A 24,527-nucleotide genomic window follows, 5' to 3' on the forward strand; every position below is an offset into this window, starting at 1 on the left:
ATGTATGAAACGGAAACGAACATTGCAAAGAATATATGCATGTATCCTGTAATAGAATCGGAATGCCAAGTGTTATGTGTGATATGTAAAAGCCAATAAAATATGTTAATTTTTAAAAGTTATAAAATATAAAATCGGACCGACACTAATCCGCTTTCTGAACGCGAACCATATACACACACTGGTTTATAACGCTGCCGTACCCCCGGGTTGACGGCACAGGGGCTGTGTATTCTAGAAACTATTGCATACATGAGGAAATGTTGCGGCCGGCCCGAGGGGATGTAGGCTAGAAGCTGTGTGATGATTAATGGTACAATAAAGGTCTTTTAAAAATAAAAAATAAATTATGATAAGCTTAAAAAATGTACCACTGCATGTGATACACGGATAGTCTAATGATGTGGAAAGTAATCATTGGTTCTTAATAGTGTACCGCTGACGTGCTGTAACATGTATATGGCGGAATTGGAATGGGATATGGTGCAATGTCTTTAATAAAGACATGTTCATAAATAAATGAATTTCCACTGGGTGTTAGGTGCTGCTGAACTGCATGGGTCGTAGAGAAAAAGCACGCGTGCAGGACAGGAAGCACTCTCTTCTAGATTGCCAGGTGGATCCATGTCATGTGTATCAACTTCAGTGAGTCCTGACTTTATCGTTAGCTCCGACCACTTTGCATGTTGGGTCTTGTGGATTTGGTTTTCCCATAATGAGTATGGTTTAAGCAATCCCGGGCGATAAGGTGCAACAAGCCAAGTCTTCCTCTCATGTCCAGCCACAAGCTCTACTGAATGAGCTGGTCATTTGCTTTTTTAACTGTGCTATTAGAGTTTTAGGAGTTCCATGGCACGCGGAACGTTGATGAGTGTTTGCTCCTGGGGTTGGGGTGAAGAATGGCTGTAGGATCGTGATTGGAGAATATATTGGGGATAGTGTACGCTACCAGAGACAGGAGAAATGGTGCACAGCCGAGGTATGTCAGAGACCATGTTACACAGACCAGGAGAGAGGACTCAAGGAGCACTTGATGAGCCCAGGCAGGGTAATTGTTGCGGGAGCCTGTATTCTGCCGTGCTGCATAAGGCATGGTGCTTGTGTGCATGAAAGGAGCCTAGTGGAAACCATGCAGATGAGAGAGCTTGCTGCAGGAGGCTAGTAGTAGGGTTCATTCATGAAGCCTCTGGAGGGAGCGCTGTAACAGAAGCACCTGAGGTAGGGAGTGCAGTAGGGACCTGGGAGTAGACAGGTGCTGCAGTTACCTTGAACAAAGGAGCCTGGAGGGAAGTGGTGCTGTAGGGCTGGGAGTGCTGACCTGTTGAGAGGTCACAGAAAGTCCCACAGACTGTACAAGAGCTCACTAGTGTCCGCAGTATCAGCGTAGTGAGTGTCCCAAAGTCGTCTGAAATGCATGTTGGTAATTGTTTGTATTTTGATTGTAGACCCACAAAGAATCTCATGTAAACCATCTACTTGCACCATTCATCTTTCCCAGGGCTACTGTGTATTCCCTTGGAATAGTTTACTTTACTTTATGTGAAAAATGACTACTTTATTTTATATGAAAAATGTATAGAAAATGAAAACAATCAAATGTAACTTTATAAAAGAAAGTTGGATGAATTCAGATGCAAGATAGTTGTTTTCATTCTAAAACACTATTTGATCTTTATTCAATGTTTTTATAATATTGTTCCAAACCATTTTAAGAGATTGTATATTGGCCTTTAAAGTTTTCTTTCCTTCTACCGAAGTAATTTTTGTATTCTTTTTTTCCCATTAGGGGCACAAGATTTGGATCGCATTCGTTTATCTACCTACAGAACGGCGTGCAAACTTAGATTTGTACAGAAGAAATGCAACTGTAAGTTAACCAGCTCATCTCGATCACACTGATTCAATTTGACATCCTTGTTTGCTTCTTCATGATTCACAGATGTCTGGTGCCCCACGTGGACTTCTAGGACTAGCTCAAGTCCACTACACTCTTAGAAGCTGCTCACAAGCCACTCCGAGACCCGGGTTAAGCCAGGAGTCAATAATGGTCAACTCAGCACCACTCCCTTCCTATCTCTTTCTTTTCTCTATCTTTCTTCCAATATCTTTCTCTGTTTCTGACAGTTCACTCTATCTCTATTTTTGCTATGACCCTGGGAAGTTGGAGACAGGGACAATGACTATCAACCTTCAAAAACTGTCCTTCATTGGCCCCAGCTCTCCCACCAAAAGGCCCAGTGGAATAAATGGCAACCCCGGCCCTGGGGATCTCCTTCAGAGCACCTTCATCACTTCACCTTCCTTAGAATTCATAGGTATTAAAAACAGTTGGCAACAGCAGCTGTTGAAGGAACATGTGTTTCTTGTCAAACTTTCCTCTTTTGCTGTGCATGTACTATTTCATTTACACTGCGTTGTTCACACAGCATTACCTGTGCTGTTACTTGACAACATGCTTGACTACAAAAGTGTTCGCTAATGCAGGAAATGACAAAGCAAATTGGGGAAATGTTTTTCCCAACATTCTGAAGAAATTAGGACGAAATTGTTGATCCTTGATCCTGTCCCTGTTCCAACTTTCTCCTGTGAACTGATGAGCATGGTCTTTTGTCTACAGGATTTCAGCTGAATTGTTCTTTCAATATTTAAATGCAGTATAAATATTTTGACTTGATGACCTTTGTTGAGGAAAGCCAGTGTACATGAAAGTATCAACGTTTATATATGTTTCATCTAGCAGTAGTAATACTTGTCAAAGAACAAGTATGATTTAGCTTTAGATAGTTAAAGCATTCTTCACAACACTTTGTGGCTAGTTAATAACAAAGCAACTCTATTTTCATTCAGTTGTGATGTAGAGCGGACAAAAATGACCAAACTACTGAACTTTTTGCTGTACATTGCCTCTGCTACCGTCATAGACCCTCATTCTCGCTGGTTTAATGTAGGGATACCGCATAAGTTTGATCAGTGGCTTTGCACTTTAACCAATCAATTTCTTAACACACTATCCCTGCAAAATAACAGATCTGTGGTGTCTTCAGTAACCCACTCCGCACTAAGGAGTATTCGAAGCAGATATTTATTCCTTGAACCCCAATACAATCAGTTCCCACCAATGCTTGCTTAAAACCCCACAAAAACCTATTAAGAGTACAGAAAAAATGAAAAATAAACTTAAGGTGGAATCACGTAAAATAAGTCAAGGTGGAAATGCTACACTTATATCTTCTTCTCTAAATAAATGCAACCCAACAACAAAACGCACAAAAGCAAAATACATACAGAAAACAGCACTAACAGTAGCAAAATGAAATCTACCATACATTGCAGACATAAGGTTTTAGCAATTATATTTAAATCTAGATCTGGACCATGTCTACCTTGGAAATCATAGTAACACATAATGGTGCTGGAGTCAATCAAAGGTGTAATCACCAAATCTCACTGGGCATTCTACGTTCCACCTAGGACAACACACCATGTTGTTCTCCACCACGTCTTCACCCTCATCATGCAGTTAATCAGACTCCAACATTGTTGGAGTCTGAATAGTTAACATTGTTCTCTTCATTCTTAACTAAGATCCTGATTAGAGTTCATTGGGCGAATCAATCGGTCACAAATTTGCCGACAATCCTGTCCACTGTGTCAAAAGTGCTTTATATCCAACTTTAAATCAGACCCAAAGTCACTGTGCGAATCGCCCCTAATCATTGCCAATATTTCTACCTTCTTCACCAACCTCTAAATGACCAGTCACCAGTATCTCATTCTTCAATTTCAAACAGCTCAACCCTTAAGAAGCGCATTTTCTCACGCCTTCCATGCAACCACTATAAACATAACTGCTTGAACTACACAGCGCCACAGTGCCCATCTGCCCATTCTGTAATCTTAACAGAGTTGGATAGACCTTTAACCACTTACATTGGTACTAAAAACTTCGACTCACCCTTCTGAAACTAAACTCTTTTTTTCACCTGTACATACTGCCATATTTTAATTAAAGTCTCTCTTGCACCAACTCTTTTGTGGTAGTATTTCTTTTGTAAATGATCAGTGAGTTCTGATCATTTTTTTAATACTTCCTTTGATAATTCACATCCCTCTATATCTTTGTCCAACCTGGCATTACGTTTGTGGAGGAAGTACTGCCACACATATTATAAAATGGACTTAATTTGGTAGAATTATTTACTGTTATTATATAAGATTACAAAACATGAAAAAAGGCACTTAAGGGTACTAAAGCCAAAATGAACCCATTATGTTTTTTTACTTTTCCCAGCTGTGGGCCATCAAAAGATTTTTGAGAGGTCGTCTCACCCTCAACTTATCGAGACATGCTTCATCATTTGACAACCTCTCACACTGGGGTAGGAACAATGCCACCCCAGAAGACTCAACCAAGGGAAGCTAATCTATCCCTGGGAGTTCTTATAATTCTATGCTCAGGACAATTCAACTGGGTCCTGTTTTTTGGTGCAAGAAAAGTATAAAATATACCTAGGGGTATACTCAAACTATTCTTTACTCAGCAAGTACCTCTAGTATGTTTAAAAACACTAACAAGTTTGGTCACCTAGTAGAATATAAGGAATCATAGGACCTATGTTCTATTATTACTGTAGTGTAGTCCCAAAAGTACCCTGTCATGCAGGACCTACGATGTTTACAGATAACATATACCGTGGGTCTGGTGGCAGACTGACTCCGTACACCCCGCGGCATATGTTAGCCTATGGTTTGCATTAGCTAGCTCGCAATGCCATATTATTATTATTAGTTATTGAACTTGTATTGCGCACAGCTACCCGCAGTGGGTTTCCCGGCGCCAGGGACAGACTGGAGAAGAAAACAAGCAATAGCTGAGAGAAAAGAAAAACAGAGCAGGAACTTAGAACAGAAGAGTCTTCAATTTTTTACGGAAAGCAAGAAGACTCGTTTCTGTTTTTAGCGCCAACGGGAGAGCATTCCACATCTTGGGTCCTAAATATGCGAATGAACGGCCTCCCATTTTTGCCAGTCGGATTCTAGGAATCACAAGATTGCCATTGTTGGATGACCTAAGAGAGCGACCAGGCTGATATGGCTGGGCAAGATTGTGCTTCCTATTTAAGATTTGTCAGGGTTCTGCTCCCATCTATCTGCACAAAGTTTTGAAGACCACACGATCAGAAATTTTTAACCAGTGAAGGTCACGCAGAGCTTGCATTGCGGACGTTCTCCGTGGAACATTGCGCAGCAGGCAAGCAGCTGAGTTCTGTACAACCTGGAGTTTATTGATTGTGGCTTTATCTGCTCCTAGATAAAGCACGTTGCCATAGTCGATGCGGGACATCACAAGGGCCTGTACGACAGTTCTTCGAGTGGACTCAGGTAACATCCATATGATCTTCTGCAACCAGCGTAGAGTATTGAAACAGATTGCAGCGACCTTAGTTGCCTGCTGCCTCATCGAGAGTGTATCGTCGATCAGGACACCGAGGTTACGGGCAACAGGCACGGGGTAGGCAGCGGACCCATATCACTGGGCCAGTGTCTAGAGCCCCACAGATCTTTGTTTGCCTAGTATGATCACCTCGGTCGTGTCTCCTTGAGCTTTAGCAGATGCGCTTGCATCCAAGCTGCAACACGAGAAAGGCCACTTTTAAGGGCAGAAGTGTCCTGAGCCCTGCTGCTAGACAAAGAAAACACAATCTGCGTATCGTCTGCATATGAGTATATAGACAGACCGGCGTCCTCTACGATAGAAGCAAGTGGTCTAATGTAGATATTGAACAACAAAGGGCTCAATATAGACCCTTGAGGGACGCCGTAAGCAGAGGAGTGAATTGCAGATTCAGCTTTGTTTGAGAAAACCTGAAAGGTGCGCTCATTGAGAAATGAGGCCACCCAGGCAAGCGCTGGTCCAACAACACCAAGGGAGCAGAGAGACTCCAATAGGATGGAGTGGGACACGGTATCGAAAGCAGCGCTTAAATCAAGAAGAATAAGCGCAAAGGTCTCACCGCTATCGATACCGTGTCGGAGTCGCTCAGTCACCCCAAGGAGTGCAGATTCGGTGGAATAATTAGCACGAAAGCCTGATTGGGATGGATGAAGATATCCCACATTTTCAACAAACTCACTGAGCTGGGTGTTAACATGTCGCTCCAATATTTTGGAACAGACAGGCAGCAGGGATATCGGCCTGAAGTTGGCAAGATTTGTGATGTCAGCACCAGATTTTTTAAGCAGGGGAACGACCATGGCATGTTTCCAGTCCTGTTCCACCCGAGATTCAGTGAGAGAGATGTTAAATAGCCTCATTAGGAATCTCCGTGGTTCAAGGTCAAGTTGTTTCAGTATCTTCATAGGGACAGGGTCCTGCGGGGAACCTGACCTGATGCTTTTTAAGCATGACAGGAAGGAGGAGTCATCAAAAGGTGTCCAGTTGTGAATGAACTCAGTAGGGGATACGAAAGCATTGCAGAAAGAGCCGGGTTGAGAGAAATCAATTGGTGGTGGAAGGGAGGCCAAAGATTGATAAATGCCCTCAACCTTGGATATAAAAAAGTCTGCAATGGCATTACATTGTATACCATCTAAAGCCGGCAGCGCGGGAGTTGTATCAGCTCCTGTGAGTTTTTTAACTGTGGCAAAGAGAGTCCGGGGACAATTTTGCACTGAAGTGATTGTGGAGGCGATGTAAGAGGCCTTAGCACGTTTACAGTTTGCGTGATAGAATTTTAGTTCTTCTTTGTAAATCACTTTAGAAGGAGCGGAGCAAGACATCCTCCACTTCCTCTCCAAGGCTTTACATTTGGCACATTGGATTTTCAGCTCATTCGAGTACCAAAGTGCTGGTGGGTGCAAGGATCTACATTTGCTGCTAGACCGAGGAACGAGAGCCGACACTGCATCTATCAACCAACCTGAAATGGGAGCATTCAGATTCTGCTCAGTGTTGATAAAGGATGGAATTGTCTCAGTCAGGCGCAGATTAAAAGCGGCTACATCAAGCCTGTCCCAGCGATAAGATGATTTAATTTCCTCCACATAAACACTGGCCGAGTATAGACCAGGTGGTAGCACGAAATGTATCGCGTAATGATCAGACCAGACGAGCGGACGCGCCGCGTAAGTGCAGTCAAATGAAAGAGTATAAATGATTGGATCCAAGAGATGACCAGCAAGATGAGTAGCTCCGGAATTACAAAGTTTGAGGTTGAAAACCTCAAGATCGGAGAGAAAAGATTTATTGAGGGGATTATTGACATCGTCTAAGTGGATGTTTAAATCACCGAGAATGGTGAAATTATTCGATTTTAGTAGTGTTGCTGATAGGCAATCAATGAATGAGGTAATCCATGACCCGGCATTTCCGGGCGGCCGATAAATTATGCCACTAGACTCTATTATTAGAGAGATTCGTTTTTGGCAACCTCAGAACACAATAACCTCAGACTCGTGGAAACAATATATTACTTTTCACCCAGTCACTCGTGCTTGCTTGTTTTGCTCTCAGAGAGATACAGAGAAGAAACAGTTGAATGAATTTACAATAAGAATTTATTGTACAGTAGTTCTTCTCATGTAGAATAAGTGTGCTGTTATGACTGTAACACAGTATTAGAGATATAGAACCAGCAGTACAGAGAATAAGAAGGAATAGTATTGTTCTACCATTTAACAACAGTCATGAACATATACATAATTATAAAATGCATTTATAAAATAAAGTGAGTACTCCTAAGATGCCTGCCTAGGTGTACCTAAGTGTACCTAGCATGTGAGTAGGTGCTATAGAGCCTAAGTCTAAGAGCTCATAAGCCTAAGAGCCAAGAATCCCACTAGGCTTTAGTAAAACCCCCATACCTGAATAGTGAGAGTGTGGGTCTTCGTCCTGGACTTGAACTGAATACCCTGCAAGGGATCGTTGAACCACTGTCAGCTGGAGCGATGGCATGCCGGAGCTGCAGCGTCTCTGGTCAGTGTGTCGGCCTTGAAGTCGCAGTTCCCTCCTGCCTTCTGATTGAAAGAGGTGCTGTATTTATACAGTCTATGTGCGTGTGTTACCCATTGTTCAGTATGAGTATGACATTGGGAATTAAACCTTGTGTGTCGATGGGAGAGGAGTAGTATACCCCCTGGAGAGTGTACTCATCAATTATTCATATGGCTAAGGATGACGTATAAGCAATATTGGTTGGGGAAAACCCACCCTCGGCATGGAACTAGGTGAAAGGTTTAGTCTTTAAAAGGTTGCAGTCCTTATAAGGCGTGATGTCCATATAAGGCATTCTGTCCTTATTTGGAGTTATGTCCTATAAGACTCGTTCATTTGAAGTAACAGAAGCTGATGTAGGGAAAGTGTACAATGTTCCCTGGATCTATATTGGGGTACCAATATGAAATATAACATTACCAACATGTTTCGACCTCTATACAAGCCTAAGATGGTCTAGTGTCTTCTTCAGGGTAATAACATTTAATACAATGGTGTACATTCAGAACATGAAGGTGGTTAAACAATAGAACCCTTCCGGTCCCTCTGTTAGATCAGCAAACCCTAAAGGAAAAAAGGAAGGTAAGGAACCGGTTTCAATTAATGAGACCCACTCACTCCCTGACACATAATTGTGGCCTGGAGGGACATGTTGTATTAAAAACAACATGTGCCCACCTGTGTACATGCACACCAGTTCCTTTCTTCACTTTTGCCACACTTCACTTAATTTAGAAATCTGTAATGCTGTTACCTGGGAATCTGTACACACCATTACTAAATAAACACCATGGTGTAGATTCAGGTATGAGGCGTTATGTTTTGTCAGTTATTATTATTATTATTTAGTGCATTTGTAGAGCGCCTGGCTGCCCAAAGAGCTTCCCAGCGCTGAATCCGAAAGAGAGGGAACCCATAGAAGACTATAAAAGCCAGTTCTTCTGTTTCTTACTAAGTATCTCAATGGAAATGGCAGTGCTAACTACAATGGGGAGTGATTTCCAAAGATAAGGGTCAAGATATTTGAAAGATCGACCTCCCTGCCTGGCCAGTTTCACCCGAGGAATGGCCTTACCGCCTGGGCTGCATGAGCGTAACACACATCTAGGGACATACGGCGGAACCAGATTAAGATAATTGGGGGCCTTCTGATCAATTGCCTTATGCATAAAACTCAGTGCTTTGAACTTGACTTGTTTCTCAATGGGCAGCTATTAGAGCATACACAATTTGATAGAAACTGAGGCATACTGAGGTTATGAGAGAAAAGTTTAGCAGCATAGTTCTGCACTATTTGCAGTCTATTCAAAAGAGACTTTGAAATTTATTCCCAAATGCAACACGTTACAATAATCCAGACAAGAAGATATTAAAGCCTGCACCACAATTCTCTGAGCAGAGACCAGGAGAAATCCAGAATTTTACGGAAGCATTTAAGGAGCCCAAACACGTGACAGACACCTTTTTGATTTTTGAGTCCATCCTGAATTTGTTGTACAAGCAAAAAACTTTTGCAGTTAGGCAATGGATCAATCAGGACCACTTTTTACCAGGGTAGTGGACAAAGAAAAGATTATTTGGGTGTCATCAGCATATGAAAACAAGGCAATGCCAAAAGCTTCTACAAAGTCCACTAAGTGTCAAAAATTAGACATTGAAGAGCATGGGACTCGAGAAAGATCTCTGAAGAACTCCAAAAGGCAACTTGCGAACTGAAGAGAAGGAGCTAGAAATCAGTTGAAAGGTTCAATCTTGTAGGAAAGGGAAGAACAATTGAAGGGTTCATTCAACAATGGCTCAAAGCATTGAGCATCAATTAATGTAAACGACTCAAAGATAGTACCAGCACCTGTTCCTACTAGCACATCCATTTCTTCCAAGTCCGTGGAAGGGAGCCCCTCATCCACAGGGACATCTAAAAAAACAGAGATGCTGGCAACTTTGTCAAAAAAGAAGTCTGTCAATTCATTACATCTATCTAACAATTGGAGCATCATTGGAGCCATACAAGCTGGATGTGACAGGGCTTTGACTATCTGAAATAGCTCCTTGGGCCGAGTTCTTGGTACAACTGATTTTATAATTGAAATAGATAACATGCGCTTCTCGGTACTCCTTATGGTAGGATGTAAACACATTCAAGTACTTCAATTTGTCTTCTGTATTATAATTTCAGCACCAAATGGGCTCCACGCACTCACAGGATTTTTTAAGAACAAGGAACTGTCTCAGAGGATAACCAAGGTGCAAGTGCCTGAGACCTACTTTTGGTAACCATAGTTTTCGGGAGGAGAGTGTCAAGCGTGGACTCTACCCAATTATTAACTTGCAGCATCCTGCTATCAATGGAACTCTCCAGCTCCTGGGTACTGTTAAGGAGGTAGTGATTAAACATGGAAGGGTCAACAATGCATTGGGGTGCCCCACATTCTTCTATGAAGTTACTGCGCTCTTAACCACTAATTTGGCCAGAATAGCAAAATTATCCGTCCTTGGTAGCGGGACAGGAAGTTCAACATCAAGTAGGGCTAGATTAGAAAAGAGAGGATCTAAATTATGGCCTACTACGTGCGTAGGGCCCTTTACTAATTAATCTAACCCGAGCACTTTTAAACCATCCACAAACTGGGATGCCAAGGTACTATGTAAATCATCCAGATTAATATTAAAATCACAGAGTAGATAAATTTGGGAAATCTGAGAACATATACGAGGAATTAACATCTGAAAATTAAGTAATCCCCTTTGCGGTCGGATCCGGTGGCCGATAGACTAAGAGTCCTGAAAGAGTGACATTATTTGATATTTTCAATGGGAAAAGAAAAACTTCACACTCAGAATATCACATTTTTCAGCTACGCAAGTTCATTTTAGCTTAAATATAATAAAAGCCCCCTCTGGCTTTGCCCTGTCGAATGCATGTGGCCATAACCAACAGTCAGCGCTTGAACATTGTCAGGCTAAGAAAAGTTGTTTAACAAAGTCTCAGTTAGAAAAGCAATGTCCAGATCATAATCAAGAATAATATTGAAAAGGTCCAGGTTATGTTTGAACGAAGAACTACAATTCAAACTCATGAAATTGAACTAGGCCCTAACGTGAGGGTATACAACCAAGACCGTATCATACTCCCTATTTCTTAGAGTGAAGGTAAAATTGCAGTGAGCACCACATGGCTCCTGCTTGAATAAATACAGATTAGGCCAGCACTTACTGGAGATAGGCGACATCCATTCTCGAAACTCGGCTGCCGAGTAGACCCGATGATGTTCTGAACTTGCTGGGAAAAGGCTATAATCCCTGGGCTTGTTCAGGCACAGTTGGGCTTCCCTTAGACCGGTCAGCAGCACACCCACTGCGCACAGCCACTGCACATGTGCAATATGATGGTGTTTTTATAGTGTATGAACTCTTCATAGATCTGTAAGTCCATAAAACTAGAGCGAACCTTTGAGGTTTTGATATTTAACCCCCAAGATGGCTGCTCACTTTTCTTCCCGACTAACACTGCGGGAGAGGGTAAAATAGTGCAGGCACAACATTTCACCCCCTCCTCACTTTAACTCGCACCATATTTTCTTTTGGGATTGTTTTGGGAGGAATTTAAGATCAATGGAATGTTTGAGATTACTTTCTATTTATCATAATGTTTAGTTATTTACATATGTTATTATTTTACCTAGGCTATTTGACCCCTTTCCCTTCATTGCCCTATTTGCAAATGACTGTTCGTGGAGCCAGAAATGAGTGAATATATTTGTTGACACATTCCGTTTAGTGGTTAGAAGAGCATACATGTGTGCAGCACTAAGCAATTATGGATCTCAATAGATATATTCCAGCAAATTCTAAAAGACTTTCAGTCCAATACTATGATATTAAAGGAACTTGCAGAAACACTACTACAAGAATCAAACCATCCTTCCAATATACCTTCCAGATAAAGATATAAAAACAAAGTAACCAGTGGTAGCAAGCTTTCAGGTGTCTCTTCCAAGTACTGTTCTTTCCCAAAACAAGATGGATAGATGATGGGACTTTTAAATTTAAGCATTTTGATTTTTCTAATGAAATGTACATCAGCAAGGCTGGAAATTTCCCCAATTAGCAAGAGATATTGCAGAATCCTCTCCTCTGCCGTTTCCCTCCCTCGAGGCAGATGTGTATAGCTGCAGACCCATCCCAGGCCATATGTTCCAGTGCCTGCTTTGATGGCCTTCTACTGTGTGGCATTGCACAGGAGATCTGACCTTTAAAACCTGCAATTTAGGGAGGTCCATAAGGATATTTTGTGTAGGTGTTCTATATTTTGATACCTTAATGCAACTCTTGAACTATTGAGCAATTTAGTCTGTGTTTACATTTTGGGTATTATACACACGTTTTAATATACACATTTAACTAACCTAAAAACCTTAGCACTAGTGGGAGGTTTTTTGATAAACAGAAATATACTTCATACTTAATAACCTAGCTTGAAGGACACCTACTTCTTCTCTCCTTCTACTTTTCCAATGTCTGAAATTGATTGAGCCTCCATTTATTAGATCTGTTATTCATCAAGACCTTTTGATTTTATGTATGTAAAATATATTTTCAGCCATCTCTCTTCAACCATTGGTTTGTTCTTGTGTCATTCACATTTTGTTTCCACCCACTACACCATACAGCATGGGGCAATAGGTCAGCCTACTTAGGCCACTGGTTAACTTCACTTTGAGTGACTGCATTTTGCTCTTTCACAAGGTGAACATTCGTCTTTTCAGTGCCAGTGTTTTTATTTTTACTTTATAATTATGTTAGTGTTTTCTTTGTGTTTAGAGCCTAATGCGATAACAGGACGCCTTTCAAGTGAGCACAAGGCTCATTCCAGCTTTATCAGTTCCTGCCTCCTGCCAGTGCTGTTGTAAATTCCATTTGGGGTGGCCTTTGCTAATCTTCCTGCAGCTATTTCATTAATAACTTACCTTATTGTTGTTCCTGGCCTCGGTTTCACCAATGGTGTTTTAATTAACTTTGCCCAGGAAGGAAACCAAACTTTAATGTGTTAATTTTCAGCACACATGTAACACTTTTATTTACACATAAGTGGGGTCTAATTTGGGCTTTAGATGCCAACATTTTTTACTGTGGACCCACTTTTCATCTTCTTCCCTTCTTTCTCTTTGCATTTTTCTTCCATTGTTTCTTTTTTCCTTTCCTTCTTTCTTTTTTGCCATCTTTCCTTCTTTCTTTTCTACTGATTGCCGTCTTTCTCTCCTTCTTTTTTGCCTGATTTCCCTTTTTCTTCCTTCTTTCTTTTTTCCTACTATCCTTTCTTTTTCTGTCTTCCCCGTTTTCTTTCTTTTTTTCCTCCTTTTTTGTCTTTTAGTTTTCCCTTTCCTTTTTTTCCTGCATTCTTTCTTTTATCCTTCTTCCTTTTTTGCTCCCTTCCTTCTTTCTTTTTGCCTTCTTTTGCCGTACTTTTCTTAACTTCTTACCTGCATTCTTTCTTTCTTTATTTCCTGCATTTTTTCATTCTTTTTCCCTGAATTCTTTCTTTCTTTCTTTGTGCTCTATTTTATCTTTGTGCCTTCTTTCTTTCGTAATTTGTGTCCTTTCTTTTTTTCCTTCTTTCTTTCCTTTGTTTCTTCTTTCTTTTTTTGCCTTCTTTCCTCTTTTCATTTCTTTCCTTCTTTCCTTAATTTCTTATTTCTTTGTTTTTTTACTTCTTTCCTTTTTTCTTGTTTTGCCTTTTGTATTCCTTCTTTCTTTCTTTTATGCCTTCTTTCTTTATTTTATCTTTCTTGTTTGCCTTTCTCTTTCTTTCCTTCTTACCTTCTTTTTTTAATTTGTTCCATATTTCTGTACTTCTTTCTTTGCTTCTTTCCCTTTTTCTTTCTTTTTCCTTCTTTTCTTCTTTTTTACATTTCTTTTTTATATTCGTCCTTTTTTCCCTTCTTTCTTTCTTTATTGCCTTCCTTTTTTCTTTCCATCTTTTTTGCTTTCTTTCCTTTCTTCTTTCTTTTTTCCTTATTTTATGCCTCATTTCCTTCTTTCGTTCTTTTTTGCTGCATTTTCTTTTTCTTTCTTTCTTTCCTTCCTTCCTCCTTTTTTTGCCCTCCTTTCTTCTTTTTGGCCTGACTTGCTGCCTTTTTTCCTACCTGCCTTCATTACAGTCCTTTCTTTCTTCCTTCCTTTTCTTTCTTTTCTTTCTTTCCTTTCTTTCTTTCTTTTCTTTTTTTCTTTTCTTTCCTTTCTTTCTTTCTTTTCTTTCCTTTCTTTCTGTATTTCTTTTCTTCCTTCCTTCCCTCATTCTTTCCTTCTTGCTTTACTTCTTTCTTCCTTGCCATCTTTCTCTAAGGCAAGAGGCTGGCAGCTAATGCCAAGCCAATTTCCTTTTCGATGTATGTGTTAGACACCACCTTTTAATTTTTACTAAAAGTACATATAACATAGTTATTTATAGGGGATTTCAGCCAGACTTCATCCATTAGTCTATGATTCTGTCATTCACATATTTTTCCACCTAATCCAGCATGCCTCAAGGGCAACATATGAGCCCACTATAGCCATTAAGTGACTTCACTGTGAATTACGCGTCCTGGCCTTTCACAAGGAGCACATCCATGTACAAATTAGTTCCATTCAGTGCCAGGGAGTACTATGGTAATGTGTACTTTTTTTAAGACCAACATTTTTTTATTTATTTTTAGATTTGATGAGGGGCCAGCAGCTTCCAAACAATATCATTTTGCAAAAACGCTGACAGAACAAAACAATTCCACCTTAAGTCTGACTGCCAACACCAGACATATTGGATTTGGCAATGCTTGTTGTCTATGGAAAGACAACAGCCTGTATGAGCTTGCCTTCAGGATACTGAATGCAAGGCACGAGTGTGAACAGCACAAGTAAAAAGTTTTAGAGATCTGATTCTAAAATTGAACAGGGTAATCCAGCACCAAAAGCAGTATCTCCCATTTACATCCAGAGAAAAGGCTGGACTGGAGCAGATTCCGCCTGGGCATCATCAAAAGAGGCAAAGTGTGGGAATGAGCAGAGCGAGGGCTTCAGGCTGTTTTACAACGAAGGCAATGTGTTTGTTCATAAAGCATATGCGTTCACTCAACACTCACTTACCTGACTGAAAGTGGCATGTACGTAGAGAGAAACATGTAAACGAACAATGGAAAGTGTGTTTACTCACTGTTCTTTTTCAGTTCATGTACATTCAAAGGTTACGTACTTCATTAAGGCCATAGTAGGCAGCAGCTTTCCTTTGTCACCAGAAATAGGCACACAAAGGTGACAAATGGCATAAATGCCATTTTTGCTAGAGGAAATGTAGCCTTCAAACAGCAAAAGCATACATTGCATTGTGGTTCCTGGTTCCCTAGAGGTGCGCCGTTCTCAGGTTCTAGTTTCATGGACCACATTTCAAAATACTTCCCAATAAATCAAAGGCTCTGTTCTTACGATATCCACCTGGGAAGCTTTAATATTGATGGACGTTGACAAGTGCAACCATTAGTCAATTTACCAGTATACTGAATCCCTCAAGTTGCATTAGCTTTTCATCTTGCTCACACACAATCAAGGCTAAATGATTGTTCTTTTCATCACTGACTCTTTAGCGGTCCTTTATTTACTGCCAGTATACAGTGCCTGGGCTGATCACTTCTCCGTCTCTATTCAAATTCATCCTCTTGTTCTCAAGAGCCCTTCCAAGAAAGTATGACTAATTCTTCTCTTAATTATTTTACTCTATCTGGACCCAGTAATCGTGTTCCTAGATCAATTCATCTTTGGATATTAGCTCCACCCTATGATCTTATTATTCCATCATTGATGTCATTGTTGACAATGATAATTGAAGTAAAAACTTGAAATCCTGGTTACATACCACGTCCAATCATCACTATACTAATGATACACACTTATATCTAAAAAGTATCATTATTACATTACATCTTCCACATCCTCCAACCATGTTGATTATTTATTCAGCAATGGATGCAGAACACCTTTTTGACTTGAGCCCTTCAAAACACTGCACTCCTCCTGATAACCCCTAGAGAGCATGTTCCGCCACATACTAAAGAAACTCAAGATTTCACCTTTGTTCATGTCAATAGTGCATGTGCTTCATGTGTGGCACTTTGCTTTCCATCATCCCAAATTTGATCAAATTTGCTCAATCCCAAATAAAAACAGCAGTTCATGCCTCAACCGTATCTTGTCTGAACTTTGGGTGCACTTTTCTGGTGTAAGTAAGTCGGGCACAATTTGCTTCTGTCAAAGCAATTTTCCAATCAACTACAAGACTCCTGCCTTCCACTAGGATACATGATCATACCTTCATATTACTTAGACTGTTGCATGAACTTCCCAAAGAGGAATAATCAAGTTCAAGATCTACTGCCTAGTCCATAAAGCGATTCACAAAAGATGTCCAGCACACCTCCCCAGTCTGCTGGTTATCTCAGGCAGCCAATGTGTACTTGAAGCAAGAACACTGTCCAATTAAAAACTGAGATTCTGAGCCACACAACATAGAACTAGTCATTTACGGGCACTACAACTGATTCACCAGAGAACTCATTTCTTGCCAAAATAGATCTCCACCCCAACCTCTTTTCTTACGTTCATAAAACTTATCTCTTCCTATTTGCCCCATAATTGTACCTGAAATCACTATTAGGTTGATCTACCTTTAAACCCCGCAGTCACTTACCAGCCACCTGTATTGTTCTATGTAAAGTGGAATATACCTTCTTAGTTTCGTATTGCAATACAAAACTGTACTGTAAATAGGCATGTTGTGATGTTACTGATGTTAGTCGTAATTTGTTTTATACCATAAGTAGATCCAGTATTGATTTATGGTTGCCTTTTATATCCACCTGGGAATTTAATGATAAACCTTTAACATATGTAAGCATGCTTTATTTTCTGTAATCAGAACTGTACAATATTGAAAATACTAAATACATTTATTGTCCAAAATTCAAAAAGTATGAAACACGATTCTTGTTTAACAAGGAGCTCTCCAGTGTACCATACATTGGTACTGTCACAGTGAAACCTGATATAAGAAGCCAAAGGAGAGGCGCCAGTGATGTGATGCTATCTACATGCTGAAATATAGAAGTCATTTACTATTCATAATCCTGCCAATCAAAGTTAGAACAGAAGGAGCACCTTTTTTTCTGCAATAATTTCTCAGGTTCAAATGGTGATTTCCACAGTTTTTTATTGTAGCATAGTTCATCAAGTGTTAGTGACAATGGTTCCGTTGCATCCAAGTAATCAATTCAAAATCAATCCAAAGCCAAGAAATATACAAAGATCATTACAGCCGACGCGTTTCGTCCGGAATGGACATCATCCGGGCTCATAAATTAACTGTGTGTGGACCACGCAAATTGCTAATTTTTTATCTCTGTATCGCTAACCAACGAGCTATGGTCTCCCAATTTCAAAAGTATATATCTCAAACGGATAATAAATGGCCCAGCACAAGGGAGGCCAGTATTATACTCCAAAATTCAAAGTATTCTATAATTTATCGTGTATCAATTTAATCAGGCCTGGATTAAAGCACAAATTCTCTCGTTCCAATGTAGGATCTAACAATATAAGAATGAAGTATAGTCACCCAGGGAATTTTCATGTGCAATTCTGCACAATCCCCTTATTTCGAGCGAAAAACGTTTCCTTCCGTGCCTCAATTTGGGCAGCAATTTCTCCTGTGCGTAATCCAGACCGGCGACACTGGGAATGTCCAAATCCATTGCGCCTAAATCCAGGCATTGATACTTTTCTCTGTGCTTTTCTTTTCACCCATACCGTTGTGTTTAGTTCTATTCATAATCCTTGTTTGTGATTCGTGAACTATTAGGCTGTCAGTGGCATTTTCATGTGTTGACTCTCTTGACAAAAACCTACATTGCTTGAATAAGTCATTAAGCGAGAGGGCAGTCATCACGAAAGACAAGTGCTGTGTTCAGTAGGTGGTTTTATTGTGACAGTTCTGTGCTTACAACTGCTACATTATAGGTGCATTTCCATTCAAAACTACACTCATCAGCTTACTCATGCATTAAAACTCTGATCTCTTTTCCTCCTCACATTACCTGTGGTACTCACCTGTTTGTTTACTAACTCCTCATATCCCTAGTGGCACACCTCATCATCATATACTAGCCATCCTTCCTGTCCTAAAGCCCTTTTCTAACCTAATTCTGATACCTCCTGGATGAACTGGGCCTCACCTTCGCTACAGGACCTATCAGTTCTCTTCATAATCACAGGCCTATCAGTGCTACTTTTCCATCCCCTACCCACTAGTCCTCCGTTCCTGATTGAGAGGTCCTTCAGACTCGTTAACTGCCCACCTAATCCCAATAACCCAGTTCATCCTGCAACATGTGCAAAGCCTGCCTGTTCAAAACAACTACGCTTGCAGTAGACTTCCGTAACACGTTACAAAATGATATTCCGACACTTAGGAGATCCCCTACGCATGATGGATTTCTGACCCACCTTTATAGCTCACTTCCTACAGTTCTTTTACAGATTTCTCTCCAAGTGTCTGGGTGAGGGAGTGGTCCACACTGGACTACAATCCACAACAAGCTCTTAAGGCATGTCCTGTGGTCTGATGGTGCACATATATCTAGCCTAAGTATCACTTCATTGTCTCAAACATCTGTTGGTGGTGTGTCAAGATAGCTTTTTTGGTTTTCAGCTTACTGTAATATGCAAAGTCAGCTACATATTGACATATACCCTGTGATCTATACCACCCTTTTAAATGTCACATGTTTAGTTTGAAGCTAATAATTTGTGTTTTGTACACAGTGCACTTGGTGGATATATGGAATGTCATTGAAGCACTCAGAGAAAACGCGTTGAACAACCTTGACCCAAATGTAGAGCTGAATGTGGCTCGCCTGGAAGCTGTGCTATCCACCATCTTCTACCAGCTCAACAAGCGGATGCCAACCACACACCAGATCAACGTGGATCAGTCCATCAGCCTATTGCTTAACTTCCTGCTGGCAGCCTATGACCCGTAGGTTTATCTTATTCATTTATTTAGAATTGTTCTGATAGCAAGAAATTATGAATATTCTTTGGACGGAACATCATATATAACCATGCATCTACCTAATAAATATGAAATGTGACCCGCACAGAGCATTACATTATGTGCTGTACAGGTTCCAGGGGAGTTTAGAGTATCGGAGGTTTAGGAACCTTCTATGAATGCAGTTGTAATGCACGATACCTCTGCATCCCACACGAATAGTTTGGATAAAGTACCTACAATAACTAAACTCTGGATTGGAAATACAATTGTAGTCACTTTGTTTGAAAAGTTGAGTGCTATTCTAGAAAGCCCCAGTTGTAAGGGAACGGACAGTATTAAAAGACCCCAGTGCTTTATTAAAACACACAAGGTGATGGACGGAATGTTGCACAATGGCAAAACATTCTCCCCCAGTCACAGATCTGGGTTTAATCCATCGTTATTTTGCTCACCACGCCACCCCAGTTCAGACATGACCATATGCAAATCAGTCTTGACCCTGTGCCTTATGCCCAGTGCTTTATTGTCAGAAAAGGTCAATGCAGTCTTTTCAAAATTTATTGTCCCAACCGTGATGTCAGTGACTGGTCATTTTCTTTGTAAAATTCAAAACTTTTGGAAAAAAAAACATTCATTGTTTGTGTTTTGGGACACCCGTTTTGAGAACATTTTATTTTTTCATCAATTCGTAAGTGACTAAAAGGCACAAAACATCTTTTGTATGAAAGAAATACTAAATGATGAGTGTGTGTGTGTATATATGCACGAAAATGACATAAGCACATGATCACTCTGTTATAATATCAATCAATATTTATATAGCACAGCTTATCACCCCGGGGGTATCACTACACAAGGTCTATTTTCGAATCACAAATATAAGTTCCTTTAATGGAGGTGCTAAAAAGAATAGTATCATCATACACAGGTGCAAAATACAATTCTGAGATCAAAACATAATGTGGAATGTAGGGCACAAGTCCTAAAAAAAAGAAGTGGGGTACCTAACCAAGTTAGGGAGTATGCAAGTGACATGGTGCGTGACATCACATTAGGCATCACAGAAAGTAGAATCACAACCTATGATCTCACAGGAAGTGACATCACAATTAGTGACATCAAATTTTAAGACCTCCCACATATGTTTAGCTAGTCTATCATGAGTACATTTGAGCGCATTACAATATTTTACAAATACATTTTTATGTCGGAGTTGTGCCAGAAATGTGACGCAACCCCAACGCAAAATCTGGGCTCCAACTTCTACATTAATTTTTTTTAACTCTACCACAAAAAAATTGGGTACAAGGAGAAACGTGGCAGTAAATCTGAACTGCTTAATTGATACAAAATCTGCATTATATAATATCTTTTGGGGTTAACACACCAGCTGCATAGATCTTTGTGTTCCCAGTAAATCTCAGGGAATAAGAATAATGGTAATATAACTCTGAAAGCAATGTTCTTGCTGGAGAGACCTCTGTATTGTCCAGTCTCAGTTTTGAATCAAAGTAGCATAGAGGGTTAATATGTCGCCTGCAAAGCACATCATGTGACACACAGATGACAGATTTTTATTTTATGTTGATGGGTAAGTGGGCTCTCACAGATCATTTTGTTACCTGTAGTTCATAAATGTAAATCCTTCTAATATAGCACCGTGGGCTGTGAAGGACATGCATCTCCAACACCTTCTAACCCTCAGTGGCTTATAACATTCCCTTTTCATTGATTTACACACATAATTTATTGTCAATGTATAATGGGTACATATGATGTACAGCGCCCTGACACCCTGGATTAGGCTAAATAGCACTATAAAAGAAATAAATAAAAATAATGGTATTTAAATTGTTAGCTGTGTAAATACTGAGAAAGGCAAACACATCTGACATTCTTAAAGTGCATACATATGTCTTCTATACAGGAACTGATCAAAGTCAAAAGCCTGCCTTTCTTCAGTACCTGTGAAATAATAACAAGCTGTGAGCCTTTGTTTCCCCTCCATAGCATTTGCAGTTAGTGTTTGGTTCCAGTTGGCTCCGAGCCAGGATACTTAATCAAAAGGAGGCCTGATGGCCCTTTAACTTTGGCCTTTGTTTTGGGCTTAGATGGAATTTAAAATATCAGCCCCCCCACCTGCACTTTGCTGCTTGGAATGAACGCAGATACGAGCAGACACTGCTGAATGTGTCTGAAAATTACACCAGGACGAGACCATCATATTTCTGCCGGGCCCAACTTCTTGGAAGGGGAGACCGCCTACCCACGTGTACCCTTTGACTTGTGCACTGAGCGCTACTCCGCACCCAATTAAGAAAGTTGCATGTTTCTGTCGCTTTATTGGTGAGAGATGACCTTCTGGACATCAAAAATGTGTTGTTTGGTACATGCCCAAAAGATCAATTAGCGAAGTTAAATGTCTACTACTTTTTAGTTACATACATACATCTAGTACTTCTCAAGCTAAGTATATTAACAACACTTCAATTGTATGTTAATCATACTTCAAATTTATATATGTGTTGGTTTGTACTATACTCTCATGGAAGCTGGTATTGATTCCTCCATAAGAATCAGAATGATTTTGTCGCAAAAGATGTGATTTTTGTATTGTCACGCCATTCAGTGTACAAGTAATTTCCATTTCTGTGACTAACCATTGAAAATCAATTGGGCAAGTAACATGGCGCCCAAATAAAGCTCAGCATGCCAGATCATCCATAAGCACCATCCTGGGACTTCTAGTCAAATAAATAAGGACGGTGTGTAACCTTCAATTATTCATGCTTAGGCACACTTAGAAATAGTAGTACAACCCACATACAACATATTTCACCAGCATTTACCAGTGAGACTCATTCTCTTAAAGTGTGGCACTGTTCAAACTCCCAGACAACAAGAAAAACAGAGGTTCAGGGGAATAGCCTACTACTTCAGCTCTTACTCCTTCAAAACGTCCTACATCTTAAGAAACATCTTGAAACCACTACATTAATAGAGATTAATAGAGTTCTTTAATGATTTACATGTGTCCCTCTGAGTCCAGATTGACAGCTCTTCCCAGAGGACTGAAGCAGTATGTACTTACGCATGTTTATCTCTAGTTCACTCTAATTGATATCGCCCATTGCCAGTATTAACTGTACGCTATGATACCTTCACTTCATATGCACTCTAAAACAAGCCTTTGCAATGCAATAGGTCTCTCACTTGTGAAAGTTAGAGCTATTGGTATTGTAAATGACTATGTGGTTTACCTATGTGTTTGGTTTAGAGTGTACCAGATGAATTTTGTTTGGAGTGGAATTATGTAGGTTGAATTGGAATGGTTAGTTGAAGAATGGTGTAGAGTGGGATTGTGTGGTGGGGAGTAGATTTGTGTAGTGGAATTCTGTGGCATGGTGAATGGATGGGGTTGAGACCTGCAAAAATAGATACAAAGAAGATAGAGAGGGATAGGTAGTTTTTGCACGAAGTGGTGAATGAGCTGTAGATGGAGGAGAAGAAAGAGTGTGTGAGAAAGAGAAAAATGGGAGAATATGCCATAGATGCATAAAGAGTGTACACAGAAGAGACCCAAAGAAGCAGAGGAGAGCATGGGTTTGAGGGATGGAAACGTTTAAAAGGCAAAGGAAAGAACTTGTGCTCGAAGACCTGAAGTGGGCTAATATGAGAGTGGCAGGAAGGCTGCGTGAGAGAATGAAAGAGAGGTGTGAGAGAGAGAAGAGAAGATGGGGCGCCCAGAGAGTGGGGGATGGAGATGAGAGTGGAAGTCTGGGCTTGGGTGTGCCTCTACCGGTAGCTCCTTCTCGTCTCAATGAGTTTGGATTCACACCCAGTAAAACCAGATCGGGAGTTTCAAGACCCCGTAATTTTTGGTACAGAAATATTAGACGACTCATGGTTACCCGAAATGCTGTGGGAAACTCATAATGGGCTCCTAGGAAGACATAGAACAAGGGGAGGGTGGGGGCTGAGAAACGGAGTGTGTGAGCTGACGAGTGTTCTCTGGGATGTGGGGCGTGAGAGCAGAATGTGAGGATGAAGCGTGAGCTCCATGATGGATAGTGGGGAATGCATAAGTTCAGAAATATGTCCCATGGAGAGAGGGGTTAGATTAGGGATGGAGAGTGGGACAAGGTGGAGCGCACTTTGGAATGGTGTACCTGCATGGTGGACGGGGTAGGTGATCTCAAAGATCGAGGGTCTGTTGGGTGAACTCAAGGAATGGATGAGGGAATGATGAGTGAGGTCATTAAAGAATGTGTGGCCGGACAGTGAGAGAGGGCGGCATGCGTGGTGATGGGTGAGAGGCTATGGGGATGGAGGACGGGCTAGTTCAGGATATGGGAAGGTGGGGGAATGCCAGATTGTGCGGTGGAGATGGGGCAGTGGGTGAGGTTGTGGATGGAGAGTAGGTGAGATGGCGTGGGGTGGAGAGAGTCGGCCAAATGAGAGGCTTAGGAAGATCGCTTAATGAGAGTAAAGGGCAAGGGAGGCTCAGCGGGGGGATAGCGTGTGAGATCAGGACTTGTAGACTGTGAATGAGATCAGGCGACTGAAAAATGACAAACAAAAGTGGGAATGGAGAGCATAAGGCAGGTGAAATGAATACATGGAGAGAGAGGGTGAGATCGGAGTATGGAGAGTGAGGAGGAGGGGTGGGGTGGGTGACATTGTTGCATTGTTTCTGCAGAGGTTTGTATTTCTTCAGCCCTTGTTCCATATTCTGCGTCTGACTCATTTATCATTGTGAAGCGTGAGCACGTCCGAGCCCAAAGATTACATTCTTAGCTCAAAGAATGATGTCTGCTGCACTGGGAATAGTGTGGTCTCCGAAACTCCAGGAGGGCTGTGCATGCGCGGGTCCGGGGACAGCTTGCATCGTCTAGCGCTGCCAGACTTCACCCCGCTCAGGTGACCTGAGCTCGGCAGCAATGCCTGCGAGTGAACCCGATGCAGCAGTGGCTCCCAACGGAAGCAGGGCTCCCACATCATTGTTTCTACTGGGCAGCAGGGCTCTCAAACTATAGGCGCGCGGGCTCCCAAATGCCGACCTTACCTCCTTTGTCCCAGCAGAAGATCTCAAACATCCGATTGCTCCTATGTGGCTGCCAACTCAAGCCAAGTGCAATATTCAAAAACAAGCTGTCTCCGTGTGCACATCTCCTGTCCGTGCAGGCACAGCCAACAGGAGACAGGGAGGGACAGGAGATGTGCACATGTGCGAGCGGCATTGAATGAAGCCAGAGAGGAGACGCCATACGCTTGCACATCGACTGTCCGTGCGCACACTGGTTTGTCTCCCTTCGCTAACAAAAGTCACAACAATAGACTTGCCAAGGCAAAGCAGCGCATGTGCTGCGTTTGCTAGGCGAGACCTAAAAACATAGAAATAAAATACAATGTGTGTGCTGTGTTTGGAGTTTCTCCTGTACAAGCTTTCTAAATAGC

At 41.1% G+C, this 24,527-nt stretch overlaps 1 protein-coding gene across 17 annotated transcripts in view; it reads left to right on the forward strand.

The window, feature by feature from the left end:
• Nucleotides 1-24,527, forward strand: part of DTNA (dystrobrevin alpha) — a 693,791-nt gene that overhangs the window by 283,739 nt on the left and 385,525 nt on the right. For all 17 annotated transcript variants that reach the window (XM_086965704.1, XM_086965706.1, XM_086965705.1 and 14 more), the window contains exons 3-4: nt 1,787-1,867; nt 18,839-19,052. In XM_086965704.1, coding sequence (XP_086821830.1) covers nt 1,787-1,867; nt 18,839-19,052 — 295 coding nt within the window. The remainder of the gene's footprint in view (nt 1-1,786; nt 1,868-18,838; nt 19,053-24,527) is intronic.

This window comes from Lissotriton vulgaris, chromosome 4_1 (assembly GCF_964263255.1).
Source record: "Lissotriton vulgaris chromosome 4_1, aLisVul1.2, whole genome shotgun sequence".
In the NCBI taxonomy this organism is placed as follows: Eukaryota; Metazoa; Chordata; class Amphibia; order Caudata; family Salamandridae; genus Lissotriton; species Lissotriton vulgaris.